The sequence below is a fragment of the Heptranchias perlo genome, chromosome 7 (genome assembly GCF_035084215.1).
Source record: "Heptranchias perlo isolate sHepPer1 chromosome 7, sHepPer1.hap1, whole genome shotgun sequence".
Taxonomy (NCBI): domain Eukaryota; kingdom Metazoa; phylum Chordata; class Chondrichthyes; order Hexanchiformes; family Hexanchidae; genus Heptranchias; species Heptranchias perlo.
In genome coordinates, this window is record NC_090331.1 from 8,276,880 (window position 1) to 8,295,051 (window position 18,172).

At 47.8% G+C, this 18,172-nt stretch overlaps 1 protein-coding gene across 4 annotated transcripts in view; it reads left to right on the forward strand.

Moving 5' to 3' along the window:
- The window catches only part of cfap65 (cilia and flagella associated protein 65), a 156,079-nt gene that overhangs the window by 116,949 nt on the left and 20,958 nt on the right, over positions 1 to 18,172 (forward strand). For all 4 annotated transcript variants that reach the window (XM_067987025.1, XM_067987026.1, XM_067987027.1 and 1 more), the window contains 4 exons: positions 5,066 to 5,259; positions 6,842 to 6,994; positions 10,133 to 10,492; positions 14,197 to 14,331. In XM_067987025.1, the coding sequence (XP_067843126.1) occupies positions 5,066 to 5,259; positions 6,842 to 6,994; positions 10,133 to 10,492; positions 14,197 to 14,331 (842 nt within the window). The remainder of the gene's footprint in view (positions 1 to 5,065; positions 5,260 to 6,841; positions 6,995 to 10,132; positions 10,493 to 14,196; positions 14,332 to 18,172) is intronic.

An 18,172-nucleotide genomic window follows, 5' to 3' on the forward strand; every position in this document is an offset into this window, starting at 1 on the left:
AGTCTAGAATCTTAGCAGCTGATTCACTTTTTTCCCTTTCAAACACTACATTGAACTCGATCATGTTATGATCGCTATTGGATAGATGTTCACGCACAGTTAAGCTGTTAACTAAATCTGGTTCATTACTCATTACTAAATCTAGTATGGCTTGCCCCCTTGTTGCCTCCAGGACATACTGCTGTGGAAAACTATCCCGGACACACTCAAGAAATGCACTACCTTTCTGACCGTTGCTAGTCTGCTTTCCCCAATCTATTTGAAGGTTAAAGTCCCCCATTAAGACCACTATGCCTTTGTTACACACTTGTATAATCTCTGCATTTATACAATCTAGCACTTCAGAGCTGCTGCCATGAGTCCTATACACAACTCCCACTATAGTCTTAGATCCTTTCCTATTTCACAATTCAACCCATAAGGTCTCTGTTGGCTGCTTACCTCTCGTTATATCCTCCTTTATCATTGAATTGATTTCATCTCTAATCACTAAGGCTACTCCTCCCCCTCTTCCATTTTCCCTATCTCTCCTGTAGACCTTATAACCCGGTATATTTAGTTCCCAACCCTGACCATCCTGCAGCCATGTCTCAGTAATAGCTATCATGTCATAACCTCCAATTTGAATTTGAACCTGTAGTTCATTTAATTTATTCCTTATACTCCGTGCATTTGTATATAGAACTCTTAGTTGGGCCACACATCCTAGCCTGACCTTCAGCTTTGATGCTGGGTTAATCGCCTTACGCCTTCTAGTTTTCACTTTATCTGTAGTGTCTAAAGTACACTTTCTTTCTGCTGCTCGACGCTTTTCCCTTTCACTTGTTCTTGAACAACTGTTTGTACTATTTGTATTGTAAATTTTCCCTGGGTCTTCCCCTCTCTTGCTGCTCTCAACTTTACTCCCTTCTGACTCCCCGCAAAGGTTCCCATCCCCCTGCCACTCTAGTTTAAACCTTCCCCAACAGCACTAGCAAACACCCCCGCGAGGACATTGGTCCCAGTCCTGCTCGGGTGTAACTCGTCTCGCTTGTACAGGTCCCACCTTCCCCAGAACCGGTCCCAATGTCCCAGGAATCTGAATCCCTCCCTCCTACACCATCCCTGCAGCCACGCATTCATCCTGTCTATTCTCCTGTTCCTATACTCACTAGCACGTGGCACTGGTAGTAATCCTGAGATCACTACCTTTAAGGTCCTGCTTTTTAATTTATCTCCTAACTCCTTGAATTCACCTTGCAGGACCTCGTCCCTTTTTTTACCTATGTCGTTTGTACCGATATGGACCACGACGACTGGCTGTTCACCCTCCCCCTCCAGAATGCCCTGCAGCCGTTCCATGACATCCTTGACCCTAGAACCAGGGAGGCAACATACCATCCCGGAGTCACGTTTATGGCCACAGAAACGCCTATCTGTTCCCCTTACAATTGAATCCCCTATCACTATAGCCCTGCCACTCTTCTTCCTCCCCCCCTGTGCAGCAGAGCCACCCGTGACTACATATACACCCACTGTAAAGTGACTCACTGGGTGGCATCAAGTGCAGTCGTTCATGATGAAGCACATGAAAGGGCGCTATCACAAAAGACAGTTAAGAATGGGCAAGATGTGGCAGTCGTGTTGAGAGTGATAACATTTAATGTGACTTCAACAAAAACCAAATATAAATGAAAAACATGACAGTCTGTCAGACACCCTTGTGCATCCCATTTGTGATCACAAATCCTTTGCCTTTCCCTTCCTTCCACTTCCATGTGGTGCACCCCTGTGGCTGCAGCAGAGGTAATGGCAGGTTGCTCATGTCGATGGCCGGACTGCTTAGATGCTTTCGGCCTACGCCCTCTGGGTTTTGGAGCCCGTGAGGGCCCCTCCAAAGACTGCTCCACCTGCACCTGTGCAGGGGCAGACTTGGCCACCTGGAGAGGAGGCAGCATTGCGGATACTGGTTGAGAGGGGGGCGACGGGTGAGACATGGAGGCGCTTTGAGTGACATCCCCACTTCCATGTCCCCTTTCACCATCATCCCTCTCCTGGACCAGGCCTCCATCACTCCTCCCACCCCGCTGGAGAACAGTTTGGAGGACATGTATATGATGCCTTGGAAGCCCAGTTGTAAAGTTTCTGTCTGCCTATTTAAGATGGCAGAATGTTGTTCACCATGTGTCCGAACAGCTGTTGTCAGGGCCTGAATGGACTCATTTGTGAGCCGTGCTTGAAGCTCAATGGAGGCTAGCCTCCTCTCCATCACAGACATTCTGGCACTTACCTGCGACACTATCTTGGACATTTCCACAGTTACCTGCGACGCTGTCTCAGACAGTTCCTCAAGTCCCTGTGACACTATCTCAGAGATTCCACCAGTTCAGAAGTTGGAGTCCTCCATCCTCAGCACTATTGTGGAGAGTGTGCGTGGCAGCTGTTCCAATACTTCGCAAATGTGCTGCTGTCCCTCGATCATTCTCCTTTTAAAGGATGGCTCTCGGGGTTCAGCATCTGTATCCAGCTGAGCAGAGCCTGGAGAGGAGTGCTCCCACTGATGCGCAATCTCCACAGCTGCCCCTGCCACCAGTGTCTGCCCGTGCTCACTTGTGTGTGGTGACTCACCAGGTGCCAATCCAACTAACTGACTACTAGGACCCACCGAGGTGTGAATATTTGCGCTGGTGGATGACTCACTAAGATGTGACGGTGCGCCCTCAGAGGCCAGGAACTCTTCCGAGGAATCGCCCTGTCCCGTCACTGCGGTCGTTGAAGGGCCTGGAAGAGAACAGAAGGCGATATTAAGCATCATTTCAGATGTGTCATGTTGCAATGAGCATACTGAGGTGTTCAACATACCAATCATTGTTAACATCAATTCATGTTTTGTGTGATGAATGTTAAAAGTTGTGTCACCAGACATTTGTGGGGTGCCAGTCTCGAGGTCCCCGACAGTCAGGCACTCGACGGTGTGGCTGATCTCCAGGGCCGCCTCCTCCGCCTCTGTGAGGACCACTATTTGTTGTGGCCCCCCTCCAGTCCTCACCCTCACGTGTGCATTTTCTGCTCTCTTTTCCTAGAAGGGGAGAAAGTGCAGACGTGTGAGTGAGTGATGGTGAAGTGGTGAGCCGATGAATTCATTGCTTTGGGTGAGGCTGACCATGAAAGAGGTGCATCAGAGGGTGAATATGAGACAGAGACATCACACACATTGGATCACGATTGGGGTGAGTGGTAGTGGTGGGGTCACAATGGGGAGGTAAGTTGAGGATGAGGCTTAAGTGGGTGTGAGGAGTGAAGTGATGGAGTAGTCTTGTCAGTGCAGAATGACGTGGGAGGGGTGGGATAATGTGCGACACGGAATGCAGGAGAATCAGTAAGTGTACTCACTTTTGCTGACCTAGTTAGGTCATTGAAATGCTTCCTGCACTGGACCCAAGTGTGGGATATGTTGCCCGTCGCCCTTTTAAAATCGAGCCCTCTGTGTCTATTCCATATTACAAGTTACTGGGAGTGCTTAGAATCATAGAATGATTACAGCACGGAAGGGGGCCATTCGGCCTGTCGAGACCGTGCCAGCTCTCTGCAAGAGCAATCCAACTAGTCCTACAACCTCGCCCTATCTTCATAGCCTTGCATATTATTTCCCTTCAAGTATTTATCCAATTCCCTTTCGAAAGCCATGATTGAATCTGCCTCCACCACCCCCTCAGGCAGTGCATTCCAGATCCTAACCACTCGCTGTGTAAAAAAGTTTTTTCTTACGTCACCTTTGGTTCTTTTACCAATCACCTTAAATCTATGTCCCCTGGTTCTTGACCCCTCCGCCAATGGGAACAGTTTCTCTCTATCTACTCAGTCCAGACCCTTCATGATTTTGAATACCTCTTTCAAATCTCCTCTCAACCTTCTCTGCTGTAAAGAGAACAACCACAGTTTCTCCAGTCTGTGCCTGTAACTGAAGTCCCTCATTCCTGGAATTATTCTAGTAAATCTCTTCTGCACCCTCTCTAAGGCCTTCACACCTTTCCTAAAGTGCGGTGCCCAGAACTGGACCCAAGCTCCAGTTGTGGCCGAACCAGTGTTTTATAAAGGTTCAACATAACTTCCTTGCTTTTGTACTCTATGCCTCTATTTATAAAGCTCAGGATCCTGTATGCTTTCTTAACTGCTTTCTCAACCTGCCCTGATTTCTTCCATGATTTGTGCACATGTACCCCAGATCGCTTTGTTCCTGTACCCCTTTTAGAGTTGTGCCCTCTAGTTTATATTGCCTCTCCTCATTCTTCCTACCGAAATGTATCACTTCACATTTTTCTGAGTTAAGTTTTATCTGCCATGTGTCCACCCATTCCTTCAGCCTGTCTACGTCCTCTTGAAGTCTATTACTAACTTCCTCACTGTTCACTACCCTTCCAAGTTTGTGTCATCTGCAAGTTTTGAAGTTGTGCCCTGTACACCCAAGTCCAAGTCATTAACACATATCAAAAAAAGCAATGGTCCTAGTACCAATCCCATGGGAAACAACACTCTATACCTCCCTCCAGTCTGAAAAACAACTGTTCACCACTACTCTCTGTTTCCTATTACTTAGCCAATTTGATATCCATGCTGCCAGTGCCCTCTTTATTCTATGGGCTTCAACTTTGATGACAAGCCTATTTTGTGGCACTTTTTCAAACGCCTTTTGGAAGTCCATGTACACCACATCAACCGCATTATCCTCATCGATCTTCTTTGTTACCTCATCCAAAAACTCAATCAAGTTAGCCTTTAACAAATCCATTGCTGGCTTTCCTTAATTACTCCACACTTGTCCAAGTGACTGTTAATTTTGTCCCGGAGTATCGTTTCTAAAAGTTTCCCCACTAGCGAGGTTAAACTGACTGGCCTGTAGTCGCTGGGTTTATCCTTGCACCCTTTTTTGAACAAGGGTGTAACATTTGCAATTCTCCAGTCCTCTGGCTTTAAAAAAAAATTGGGAAAGCAATCTTGTATCCTCAATGGGCACCAAGATTTGCCAAACATTTAAAAGTGAAACAATATAGTCAGACATGCTCATGGTATGTTTGTCTCTGCACAGACCCTCCCTCCAATCAAGGAACCCACGGAAACATGGGAAGGTCTTCACATAGGAAAGCCACCGCCCGAAATATGGCAGAGACCGAGTCCTGCCAAACCATTCCTGCTGCACCTGGGAGTCACAGCCAGATCTCATTCCATGGAAGAATATCACAAGAACTTTGCAACTGAGGTTCCTAAGCACTACATCATGAGGTAGGGAGCGTCTGAGGATAGCCATAGGACACCCTTGCGCAGGTAGGGTCGCCAGTCTGGTTGGACTTATTCCTGGAGGTTTCATCATATGACCTCCTGCCTCCAACCGCCCCGCTCCCCCCATTGGTCGCCCAACACGTCCATCCTCGTGACGTCCTGCCTTCCCATGGCCATTTGGAAAGCGAGCAGACTCTTCGTTACCCGATTGGACGATTCTTGACTTTCAGTCAAACAGCCCTTTCTCCCATCTCCAAAAATTTTATAACTACTAAGCAAAAGTATTCAAAGAAAATGGAGGATAAAAAACACCATTTTTTTAATGCCCAATGATTTTTCTCCCAGGTTTTGCTCGCAGCAGTGCCTTGGAGATTAATCTTCAATTCCTGATGACTCCAGGTCAATCCTGGATGGCTGGTAATCCTATATGCATGGCAATACAATATGAAGTTTATTTCTGTCATTTATTACTGACGGAAATAAAATGTCAGTATTTCCTTCACTGACATACAGTACTAGAACACAAGCCTGATCAGCACTACTCCAAGACACCAGATTAAAGGCAATGTCTACAGGATTTCCATCTTTACTCCTTCATCTGTCAACATTCTTGGCCTCACTATCTACTCTGACCTCAAGAGAAACCTCTCACCTACCTGATTTCAGTCCTGATCTCTCTTTATCTATCTGTATCTCAGTCCTGATCTCTCTTTACCTACCTGTATCTCAGTACTGATGTCTCTTTACCTACCTGTATCTCAGTACTGATGTCTCTTTACCTACCTGTATCTCAGTACTGATATCTCTTTACCTACCTGTATCTCAGACCTGGTCTCTCTTTACCTACCTGTATCTCAGTCCTGATCTCCCTTTACCTACCTGTGTCTCAGTACTGATGTCTCTTTACCTACCTGTGGGTGGGGGGTGGGGGTAGGGGGGTGGGTGGGGGATGGGGGGGATGGGGGGTGGGTGGGGATGGGTGGGGGTAGGGGGATGGGTGGGGATGGGTGGGGGTAGGGGGATGGGTGGGGATGGGTGGGGGTAGGGGGATGGGTGGGGATGGGTGGGGGTAGGGGGGGGATGGGTGGGGATGGGTGGGGGTAGGGGTAGGGGGGTGGGTGGGGATGGGTGGTGGTAGATGGGATGGGTGGGGGTAGGGGGGTGGGTGGGGGTAGGGAATGGATGGGGGGGGATGGGATGGGGGGGGTGGTGGGGGGGGTTGGATGGGGGGGGATGGGATGGGGGGGGTTGGATGGGGGGGGATGGGATGGGGGGGGTGGTGGGGGGGATGGGATGGGGGGGGTGGTGGGGGGGGTGGGATGGGGGGGTGGGGGGAGTGGGGTGGGGGGTGGCTGGGGGGGGGTGGTTGAAGGTGGAAGGTCAGGTGATGAGATCTCCCGGAATATGTCCAACCAGAGTTGGCAACCCGTAGCTACAACACCACAGCGCTGATTGTCCGATCCGTGCTCCCATTGATTGAGGTTTTCCCGCCATGAGCACAGGATCGCTGAATAAATGCTGTAGACGATGGATTCTATTTTTCCAGTAATAACAAGTGATGTTCCACTGCATTCTTGATTGGCAGAAACCTTATTTCAGAACCGCTCTCGGCTAGCTCGCAACCTGGAAGCAGTGGGAGACCATGGGACAAGTGGGAGGACACTGGTACCAATCCACTCTATTTAGCCTCAAAAGAAGACATGAGACTTGTAACCGACATCCTGACAACAATTCTGAGGTAATTGTTGACCTTTTTATCACTTGGGCTTTGGGGCTGGGTTTCCATTTATGTTCATAGAATCATACAGCACAGAAGGAGACCATTCAGCCCTTTTCCTCCCTCAATCCTTCCTTCCAACAATTTTCAGTTATAGAAACCAACAACAGCTTGCATTTGTGTAGCACCTTTAACATAGTAAAACGTCCCAAGGAGCTTCACAGGTACGATTATCAAACAAAATTTGACAGCGAACCCACAAGGCGATATTAGGACAGGTGACCAAAAGCTTGGTCAAAGAGATAGGTTTTAAGGAGTGTCTTAAAGGAGGAGAGAGGCGGAGAGGTTTAGGGAGGGAATTCCAGAGCTTGGGGCCGAGGCAGCTGACGACATGGCCGCCAATGGTGGAGCGATGAAAACCCAAGCTTGGTGTAACTTAATCACTATTTCCTTACCTCAGCTTCTCTTCCACTCCTTTCAACCTTGGTGATGTCCTGAACCGAGAGTCTTGGCCCTTCACCTAGGTTTCTCCATCAAACAAAAATGTTTCAACACAATTTGAGTCACTGGCTCACAGTGTTTGATACGCACAGAATCATACAGCACAGAAGGAGGCCATCGTGCCTGTGCCAACTCTTTGAAAGAGCTATCCAATTTGTCGCACTCCCCCTGCCCTTTCCCCATAGCCCTGAACATTTTTCCCCTTCAAGTATTCAACTTCAAAATCCAATTCCCTTTTGAAATTTACTATTGAACCTACTTCTACCACTAGGCAGTGCATTCCAGATCATAACAACTCGCTGCGTAAAAAAAAAATTCTCCTTATCTCCCTATGGAATTAAAAATCGTGACAGATGTAAAACGGGCTGCCGACTCGCTATCACCCGTTTTACACTGTGGCACAAAGTCAAGATCTACCCTCGTGAGTTTATTTAGATAAGCCTAGATGGTCCCATGTTGGATCTCCAGCCAGAGTGTGCGTTGAGGGCACTATAATTAGCCTTAGCGTCCCTGGGTTGGGGAGAAGAAATATGGACCAGAGTTCTCCATCCTGATCACCATCCAAGAACCCTTGCCGGAAGTGAGTGAGCGTGTGTGCGTTTGTGTAAAGGTTGGCTGAGGGCAGAATCAGGCTGTGACTCCCACTGTGGTCAAATAGCCTGCCGATAGTCACTGTCAAAGCTCACAAATACATAACTGCTACTTCGGGGCAAGGTTACCAGAGCGAGCGCACCTGTAGAATTGTAACCCAGCAAAGATTCAAAGTCTTCAGGAGAAAATTGGTGAGAAAAAGAAACATTGTTCCCAGATTTTGCTGGAGTGGGGCAAAATCCCATGGCTCGGCACAAGTCGGCAGTCTCCTTAGGGACAGGCAGTAACAGGGTAATGGAAATGACACACTGGTGCAATAGAGGGCGTCTTTCTGAGGTTGGGGATTGAGCCCCTTTGTTTATGATGTGGAGATGCCGGTGATGGACTGGGGTTGACAAATGTAAACAATCTTACAACACCAAGTTATAGTCCAACAATTTTATTTGAAAATCACAAGCTTTCGGAGGCTTCCTCCTTCGTCAGGTGAATGTCAGGAAATCCTTGAACCTTTCGCATTCATATTCAGAGAACAATACCTGGTGATTACAGATAATCATTCCAACTGCCCGTTGTCAAGGCAATCAAAGTGTTCAGGCAGAGAGTTGTTACCTACAGGACCACCGAATGTACAAACGGCCGCTTTGTTCAGGTAGTGTAGAGGGAGTTTTACTCTGGTCCAGAATCTGCTGGAGTGGGGCATCTCACGGTGTGCCCCATCAGTTAGACTTTTACCCTCGCCCTTCTTCTCGAAAATGTCTTGCCTTGGGAGTGCGAGCTGACGACGGGGGGAGGGGAGGCAACAGGGCATCTGGGACCTGGGTGAACAACGGGACCAACAGTCTATCTCCTTAATGAGATTTAAGGATTCCGAAAGAAACATAGGAACTACGGAGAAGGAAATAGGGTGAATTAGAGACAAATCACGTGCAGAAAGATAAATAAAGAGAGGGAAAGAAAGATTGGATTAAGAGAGAGAGAAAAAAAAGAGTCAGGAAGGAAAAGTAAGAAAAAAAGACTAAAAATTTTTCAATTTTAAAAACCTCTATATAAAAAAAAAACCTTAGGAAAGATGTGAAGGCCTTAGAGAGGGTGCAGAAAAGGTTTACTAGAATGATTCCAGGGATGAGGGACTTTAGTTACGTGGATAGACTGGAGAAGCTGGGGTTGTTCTCCTTGGAACAGAGACGGTTGCGAGGAGATTTGATAGAGGTATTCAAAATCATGAAGGGTCTAGACCGAGTAGATAGAGAGAAACTGTTCCCATTGGTGGAAGGGTCAAGAACCAGAGGACACAGATTTAAGGTGATTGGCAAAAGAACCAAAGGTGACATGAGGAAAAACTTTTTTACACAGCGAGTGGTTAGGATCTGGAATGCACTGCCCGAGGAAGTGGTGGAGGCAGATTCAATCATGGCCTTCAAAAGGGAACTGGATAAGTACTTGGAAGGAAAAAAATTTGCAGGGCTATGGGGATAAGGCGGTGGAGTGGGACTAGCTGGATTGCTCTTGCATAGAGCTGGCACAGACTCAAAGGGCTGAATGGCCTCCTTTCGTGCTGTAACCATTCGATGATTCTAACAATTTACAACCTGCAGGAATGAGACTCAGCAGTTTAAATTGTTCCCTTTCTGGGCTGGAGAGGTTGATTGGCATTGCAAGAACATAAATCTCCTCATTAAAAAGGTACTTACACCGTTAAGTACCAGCCCTAACTTTCTGTGACGAGTTTGATGCGCAATTAATGCGCAAATGCAGCAATTTCATGAAACTCACGGAGAGGTTGAGGGTGAGCTGCTGTTTTCGAGAGGCTAATGTGGAGCGGCGCAAATCGTCCAGCAACTTGTGGCAATTCACAATTTACGGGGTATCTCTTCCTCGTGACAAGTTGCTAGACGCACCATTAAACTCGCCGTTATTTTTGGCAGCAGGATTCTGGGCCGATAAATCTCGAGACTCGAAACATCAACCAACAAAGCACCAGTTTATCATTGCTGTTGTGTTTCGCAGCACGTTAAGGGCTAAATAAAACCTGTTGGCTCTTTTTTTTTTGTCTTTTGTTTATCCAAGGTGTCTGCAGGAAGACATCCACTTTCACCGTGTGCTGGTTGAAGGAACTGCTGAGCCCATCCCTTACTTTGCACAGTTCTGGAGCGAGGAAGGCGAAGAATTGGCCATGAAGAGCAGCATGCCTGCGGTTGCTGAGGCATTGAGCGCAGACGCTGGTCAGGGCCAGCAACCGGGCAATGCCGAACCGAAAGAGGCCGAAGGAGAGGTGAGCTCGACTGTGACAGCGAGTGCAGACGTCAATCAGAGCCCAAACCTGGCCGATACTGAAATAGATGATGAATGGCTGACAGAGGAAAGGAAAGAGTTGCTAAGTGCCGTCCGCATGGAAGAGCAGCTCGCGCAGAGGCGGCGCCTGAGAAGGTGAGTGTTGACCTCCTTTCTTCTGAGGTTCACCACAACACACTTAGAGTAAGTACAAGAAACTTGACAGTGGAGTATGCGGAACAGACTTTATTCATATACAGTACAGGTGATCAATCTATACCGAATATATGAGTAGCTTCGGGTCCCTCTCTCTTTCCAGTCCCTCCCAACTAACTCTGGAAAGATTCACCCTTATACACCTCAGTTTGCCTACTTCAAAGGTATATTTCACAGATAAGACTTCATGATTGATCAGTCCTTGGATTCTTTCAAGAACAACTTATTACATAAACAGTCTTAGTTGAATACATTCCGTAAGCAAAACTTCCTGACAAACTGTTCTCAGAACCTTTCAGGAACAGTTTATCTACTTAACATCTGCTCTATACCATGGTTAATTGATCCCTCTACCTATGTTTATTACACTAGTCCCTAAAGTTATACCTTAATCACTCATGGTCGATGTCATCCAAACATTATGGGGGAATAATTGCAAAAGGCCTATTATTGGGCACGGGTAGCTCGATCCGCTATTAACCCGCGCCTGATGGACCCTGCGCAGGCAGGACGAGAACTTTATCCGGCCTGACTGAGCTTCTAGCAGCATTGAAAAGTAAGCCTTACACGATGATTCAAGTAATTGCACACTTTCCACTAGCAGGGGGAGCCCCAATCTCTGAAAGGGAGGATGTCTCTTAAAGGTGGCCGGTACCTGTTATTTGCTAAAAATAACAGTCAGCTGTCTGCACAAAGTCCGAACAGAGATCAGACATCGCTCACGTAAAACACAGATGCAGGCCCCGTCCCTATGTTTACAATCGGATGACTTATGTTAGAACATTGAATAAAGGTTGCGCACTACTAAATCCCACATCCTTCAATCTGCATGCTAGACCTCACCAATCTGCCAATCTGAGTTTGTACCAGGCCTGCGAGAGAGCGCGCACCAAGGCCCTCTGCTGACGCACTAGAGGCCTTGGTGCAAGAGGTGGACAGGAGGAGGGACATCCTATATCCACGGGGGCGGGGGGGCAAGATGCCCTCCAGACATATGCCCAAAAGGCAGTGGGAGGCAGCGGAGGACAAAGTCAATGCCAGGCGCACAGTACCACGAACATGGATGCAGTGCAGGAATAAGTTCAATGCTTTGACAAAAGCAGTCCAGGTGAGTGAGGTCAAGTGGTGTCCCCTACCAACTGCACCACTAGCCGCATCCACTGCTCCACGCACTACACCCCCATCACCCACATACCAACAAACTCTTTCCATCAATACTCAACTCTTCCAATCAGATGCTTCTTCTCACCCTTACACATTACCACTGTTGCAAGCCGCCCGCCCACAACTCACAGGCCACACACACTGGCAGCTATTCAACCATGACAGGCACATCACTCAGACACACGTCCCGCTTTCTTGCAGAACAAGGTGACGCATAACAGGGGCAGCAAGTGGCAGTGGCATTTAGCCCCTCAAGCCTGTTCCGCCATTCAATGAGATCATGGTGGACCTGTGACCTAACTCCATATACCTGCCTTAGCCCCATATCCCTTAATATCCTTGGTTCAGAGAAATCTATCCATCTCAGATTTAGAATTCACAATTGAGCTAGCATCAGCTGCCGTTTGCAGAATAGCGTTCCAAACTTCTTCCACCCTTTGCGTGAAGAAGCGCTTCCTAACTTCACTCCTGCACGTCCTGGCTCTAAATATTAGGCTATGTCCCCACATCCTAGTATTCAAGTCTAGGAGACCTCCAAAAACATTTACAAATGCATCAGCAGCCGGAAGCAATAATCCAGCCACTAGCCTGTAAATCCTGCATGGTCTGTTTAAATAGCACTGGCGGGGGTCTTCCAGGCACTCCAAGATACGTTCAGATGGTCAGGGTTAAGACTGTGTGTTGAGTTGAGCATTAAGTCCCAAAATGGTGTCTATCACTTTAACTCAGCGTTGCACGCTGATTGTATCCATTTTCTCCTTACTTTACATGTTGCTGGTGTTCGGTATTTGCGCATGCGCTAATACCTATACCAAGATGGTGTCCGGCGCACGTCACGCTGGAAACATGTGTGCGCAGCCAAGACGCCATCTTGGCACTTCGGGAGGCCGCGTAGCGCTGAAACAACGGGCGCTACACGGCCCAATTTCTCGCCCTGTCTCTTTGCAGACATCCGTTGTAGATTGTTATCAGACTTTTGAAATAGGCCGTATAATCCATCTTCTCTTCTCCCTTAGAAAGTCTGTTGATTCCATGACCATTTATTGTTATGCAGGTTAGTTCGATTACTAACCCTTAACTCTCCAACCTGTCCATCAGTGAGCAATCACCGCAAAGAAAGATTCATGTTTAGAATAAAATGCTTCATAAGTACTGGGGAACCCTTGTACAGGACTGACTGACACAACAACAATTTGCATTTATATAGCACCTTTAACGTAGTAAAATGTCCCAAGGCGCTTCACAATAAAATGTCCCAAAGCGCTTCGCAGGAGCGAAATCAGACAAATTTTACACGGAGTCACATCAGGAGATATTATGCAGGTGACCAAAAGCTTGGTCAAAGAGATAGGTTTTAAGGAGGAAAGAGAGGTGGAGAGGTTTAGGGAGGGAATTCCAGAGCTTAGGGCCTAGACGGCTGAAGGCACGGCCGCCAATGTTGGAGCGATTTAAAACTGTGGATGCGCAAACGGATAGAATTGGCAAAGCGCAGAGATCTCAGAGGGTTGTAGGCCTGGAGGAGATTACAGAGATAGGGATGGGGCAAGACCATGGAGGGATTTGAAAACAAGGATGACAATTTTAGAAAGAGGTGGGGGGAGAACAACAGGTAGAGGTGATAAGTACAGACGTACTAAGTTCTTTTTTAAATTCATTCTCGGGATGTGGGTGTCGCTGGCAAGACCGGCATTTATCGCCAATCCCTAATTGCCCCTCGTGAAGGTGATGGTGAGCCGCCTTCTTGAACCGCTGCAGTCCGTGTGGTGAAGGTTCTCCCACAGAGCTGTTAGGGAGGGAGTTACAGGATTTTGACCCAGCGACAACGAAGGAACGACCAAGTCGGGATGGTGTGTGACTTGAAGGGGAACTTGGAGGTGGCAGTGTTCCTCCGCGCCTGCTGCCCTTGTCCTTCTGGGTGGTGGAGGTTGTGGGTTTGGGAGATGCTGTCGAAGAAGCCTTGGCGAGTTGCCTAGGACCAGCTGAACTCAACTAATCACTTTTAAGGAGCTTAACGGTCTGTATTTCTTGTACTTTTTATGTTTTTGTGTGTTTTTGTAACGCTGTGTGACACTGCTGTTGCAGATTAAACTAGTTGTCCTCATTGTGCCTTCATGTTCTAATGTGATAGATGGCTGGAAATTCCTAATGCCAGCAGTTTCCTAACCACCTTCAATCAGTCAAATGTCCAAGGTTTCTTTTTAAACTGTGCATCCTGTGGATAGTACACACTCCAGCCACTGTGCGCCGACGGTGGAGGGAGTGGATGTTTGAGGTAGTGGATGGGCTTAAGCATTAACCTAGAATTCTCTTTCAGATACTGACCGACGCGCATTTCTGATTGGTGTAGTTTCATTCTCACTGTAATCTTATTAGTAGCAGCTGGTAGAATTGGTTCATCGGTGCTAGCTTGCATGCATATCTGGGGCCTTAGGTAAACTCTCTCCTCACCCCGCCCCCCCCCCATCCCGGTCTGTTTCCAGATTCCCGGAGTTCTGCGACCTCTTGGAGTCGATTCTGGAAAACACGCTGCAGAACATAGTGATTGAAGCCAGCCGGGGAGAGGTGGTCCTCACAGCTCGGCCCAGGGTGATCGCCCTGCCTCCTACGATGTCCAGGTAAAGCTCAGACAAAGTTCGGAAGGTGGGAGTAGCCACAGAGAGATGGCTTGCCGCGAACACGTCCGCTTGCACCACAAGCCTCCGTTATGTCCATGTTGCACGTTTGGTGTATTTTACCAGCACACCGTTGACAAAAGCCAATAGGAAGTCCTTGTTCGTTGAGCTCCTCTGATGGTTGATTTGTTAAATACACTGCATGGTATAGTACCCTAGGTGGTGAAGGTCGTGGGTTTGGGAGATGCTGTCAAAGAAGCCTTGGTGAGTACTCTAGAAAAGAGAAGGCTGAGGGGTGACTTCAAAATTATGAAGGGGTTTGAGAGAGTAGACATAGAGCAGATGTTTCCACTTGTGGGAGAGTCCAAAACTAGTGGCCATAAATATAAGATAGTCACTAATAAATCCAATAGGGAATTCAGGAGAAACTTCTTTACCCCGAGAGTAGTTAGAATGTGGAACTCGCTACCACAAGGAGTAGTTGGGGCGAATAGCATAGATGCATTTAAGGGGTAGCTAGATAAACACATGAGGGAGAAAGGAATAGAAGGTTATAGGGTGAGATGAAGTAGGGTGGGAGGAGGCTCGTGTGGAGCATAAACCAGTTGGGCCGAATGGCCAGTTTCTGTGCCAGGTCCCAGGTTCAAGCCCTGCTGAGTGCTGATCTCGGCAAGGGTTAGGTGAGGCCGGCGAACTACAGACACTGGCAGCGGCCCTCAGGTAGGTGCTGGGAGAGGGTGGGGGAAGCGATCGGGAGGGAGGGAGGGAGGGAGGGGACCGAGCGGGAGAGGGGGAAGCGAGGGGGAGAGGGAGGGGGTGACCAGGAGATGGAGGGAAATGATCGGGGAGGAGGGCAGCGATCAGGATAGGGATGGGGGCAGCAATCAGGAGGCGGGGGGTGGTGTGTGATCGGGCTAGGGAGGGGGGAATCGGGAGAGGGAGGTGGGCAATGATCAGGAGAGGGAGGGAGGGAATCGGGAGGGGGAGCGTGAGCAGTGTCCGGCAGTGGCCCGTGGTTTTAACGTGGGGTTCGGAGAAGCAATCCTGCACCTCCCAGCTCCACGTTCAGATAAGTAATTTTTTTTAAACTTACCTTTTTGGTTGCAGCCTGCAGCAGCCCCTTTTAAGGACCGTTGGTTAGGTCGCATGTAGACCACATTTTCCTGAACACAGCCAGCCTGGCACAGTTCAGGGCAGCCTAATTTTACAAAGGTGGTCTCAAACAGGCCTTAGGCCTGCTATTTGCATATGCAGAGGGTCTAACGCCAGTTTTAGGTGCGGTCACTGGACGCCTCTATCTCTGCCTTCACTAATATGGCGGGTGGCACACAATGAGCTTGCCTGCCCGGTCCGCCGTATTGGATGCTTAGGGGCCCATTTTGCGCCTGAAAAATAGGCGCATCATCATTGAATTTCCAGGTCACGGAATTACTAGATGAATAAAGACCAAGGTCCATCTTTCGGAGGCTACCTCCTTCCTCAGGTGAACGATGTGGAATTGCTGGACTATAACTTGGTGTTGTAAAATTGTTTACAATTGTCAACCCCAGTCCATCACCGGCATCTCCACATCAAGGTCCATCTAGTTCGCTTCATACCATTCTGGTAGTCACAACAATAGTGGAGTTGTTAACTAATCATCACCTTATAAATGCAACTGGGTCAATATTTGACGGACAGAGCTCCCAGTCAACAATGTTACCCCTGGAAGAGGCAATAAGATGAGGGGTGTTCAAGCTTCTTGTCTTGGTCAGCCATTTAGTTACTTGTAAAGAATCTTACAACACCAGGTTATAGTCCAACAATTTTATTTGAAAATCACAAGTTTTCGGAGATTATCTTCTTCGTCAGGTGAGCGTGGGACTCCTTGAACGTTTCGCATTTATAGTCAGAGAACAATACCTGGTGATTACAGATAATCTTTCCAACTGCCCGTATTCACCAGGTATTGTTCTCCGACTATAAATGCGAAACGTTCAAGGAGTCCCACGCTCACCTGACGAAGGAGATAATCTCCGAAAGCTTGTGATTTTCAAATAAAATTGTTGGACTATAACCTGGTGTTGTAAGATTCTTTACATTTGTCAAACCCAGTCCATCACCGGCATCTCCACATTTAGTTACTTATCACAGAACAGCCTGGGCCATGCAAACAATAACAGTGCAAAAAATTGAATGTCATTAACGAAGTGCTAGCTCGGAGGTCACTGCATAGATGCATTCCAGTTCACGAGAGAATTTGCTTAAAATTAAAAATGAATTTTGTGCAATTATATATCGAAGGGAATGAGAGACGGGGGTGAGTGCGCGAGTGTTTTACGGCAGGGACAGGAAAGAAAGACCTTGCTTTTATGTAGCCCCTTAATACATCGCCCAGAAATGTCCTAAAGCACTTGCACTTACATTGAATTACTTTGTTGTGCAAGTGAGACGTGACAGCCATTTGTACACACCAAGATCCTACGAGCGGCAATGAGACGAATGACCGGCGAATCTATTTTTAGTGGTGTTGGTTGAGGGAGATCTCCCAGCTCTTCTTCAAACAATAGCATGGGGTTGTTAATATCAACCCGAAAAGGTGGACGGAGCCTCGGTTCAACATCTCACCTTCTGAAGTGTCGACCTCGATGATGTGCTGGAATCCCTAAGTAGTGCTTGACCCCACGAGCTTCTGACTCAGATGCAGCAACTGAGACAAGTTAACTTTTAGGGCCTGATTTTATCTCCCCCCACCACCCCCACCCCCAACCCACCTGGCCGGGTTGGGGGGGGGGCAGTTAAAATGAGGAGCAGTCACTTAGCTCCTCCACTGCCTTCCCGCCGTGTCCTGATCTTAACCTGCTCTTTTTGAGCAGGCGAATGCGATCCCTTGCCGCTTGCCATCGAATTCCTGCTCCCGCCCGCCGGCCAGGTAGTGGATCTGGGCCGGTTTGAGTGGGTCCGCGGGAACGAAGGTTTATGGCAATGAGGCCCGACCGTTAAGATCGGCCGGGCCTCCACGTCCCCGGACTCCCCGGGTTCACCACCCACTTCGAGGCTAGAGCGTACCGTTCCTCTCCCCATCCTTTAAAATCAGGGTCTTGGAGTCTGGTTCAGGTCGAAGCAAAAATGTTTTTTCCATATTCACGTTGCACAGTTTCTCTGCACTGATATTTCACTGAAGTTGGTAATCCCAGAGATCGTTCAACACGAGCAATTGAGCTTTAATGAATATTCATCTTGATAGACAACTTCCTACGTAGAGGTAGGTTGAAATATGTTGTCAAGTCAACTTAAGGGAGGTTTGGCTTTGCTGCGAATAGCTGCTCCACATTTTGAGTGTGTAGGAGCGTGGATCTCATCCTCTGTAACTGAGAAATGATGGAGACAGACTCAGAAAGCCTAATTGTCCAGGAGAACAGCACAAAGAGCGGTCAAATATCAGCAACATGCCCACTAATTACAACTGGAACCATTCGTACGTAACCAATGGGAATTTAAAGTGGCATTGTGGACGAGGTAGTCATAAGCTTGTGGGCCACATGGTTCACAGGCCGGAATTTGGACGGTGATTTCTACGGTGACCTATGACCCAGAGTCACAGAGACTCAGTTGCTTTGCTGCAATGTCTCCCGTAAGTACCGTTATTGAAGTTCCTATAACTGAACTGAAAGGGTCTTTCAGAATAGTGTGAACAAAGACCTGTAAAGGCGATCTCCCTCAACGTAATCTCATTAAAAGTCTAGCACATTACATACATTTCATTAACTAATAGTTAGCATCAATTTCCACGTTAAATGTAACAAATAATCTGATATTTTAAAAACAATATTCCCAATTTTCTCCCACCCGCCCCCCTTGAAGG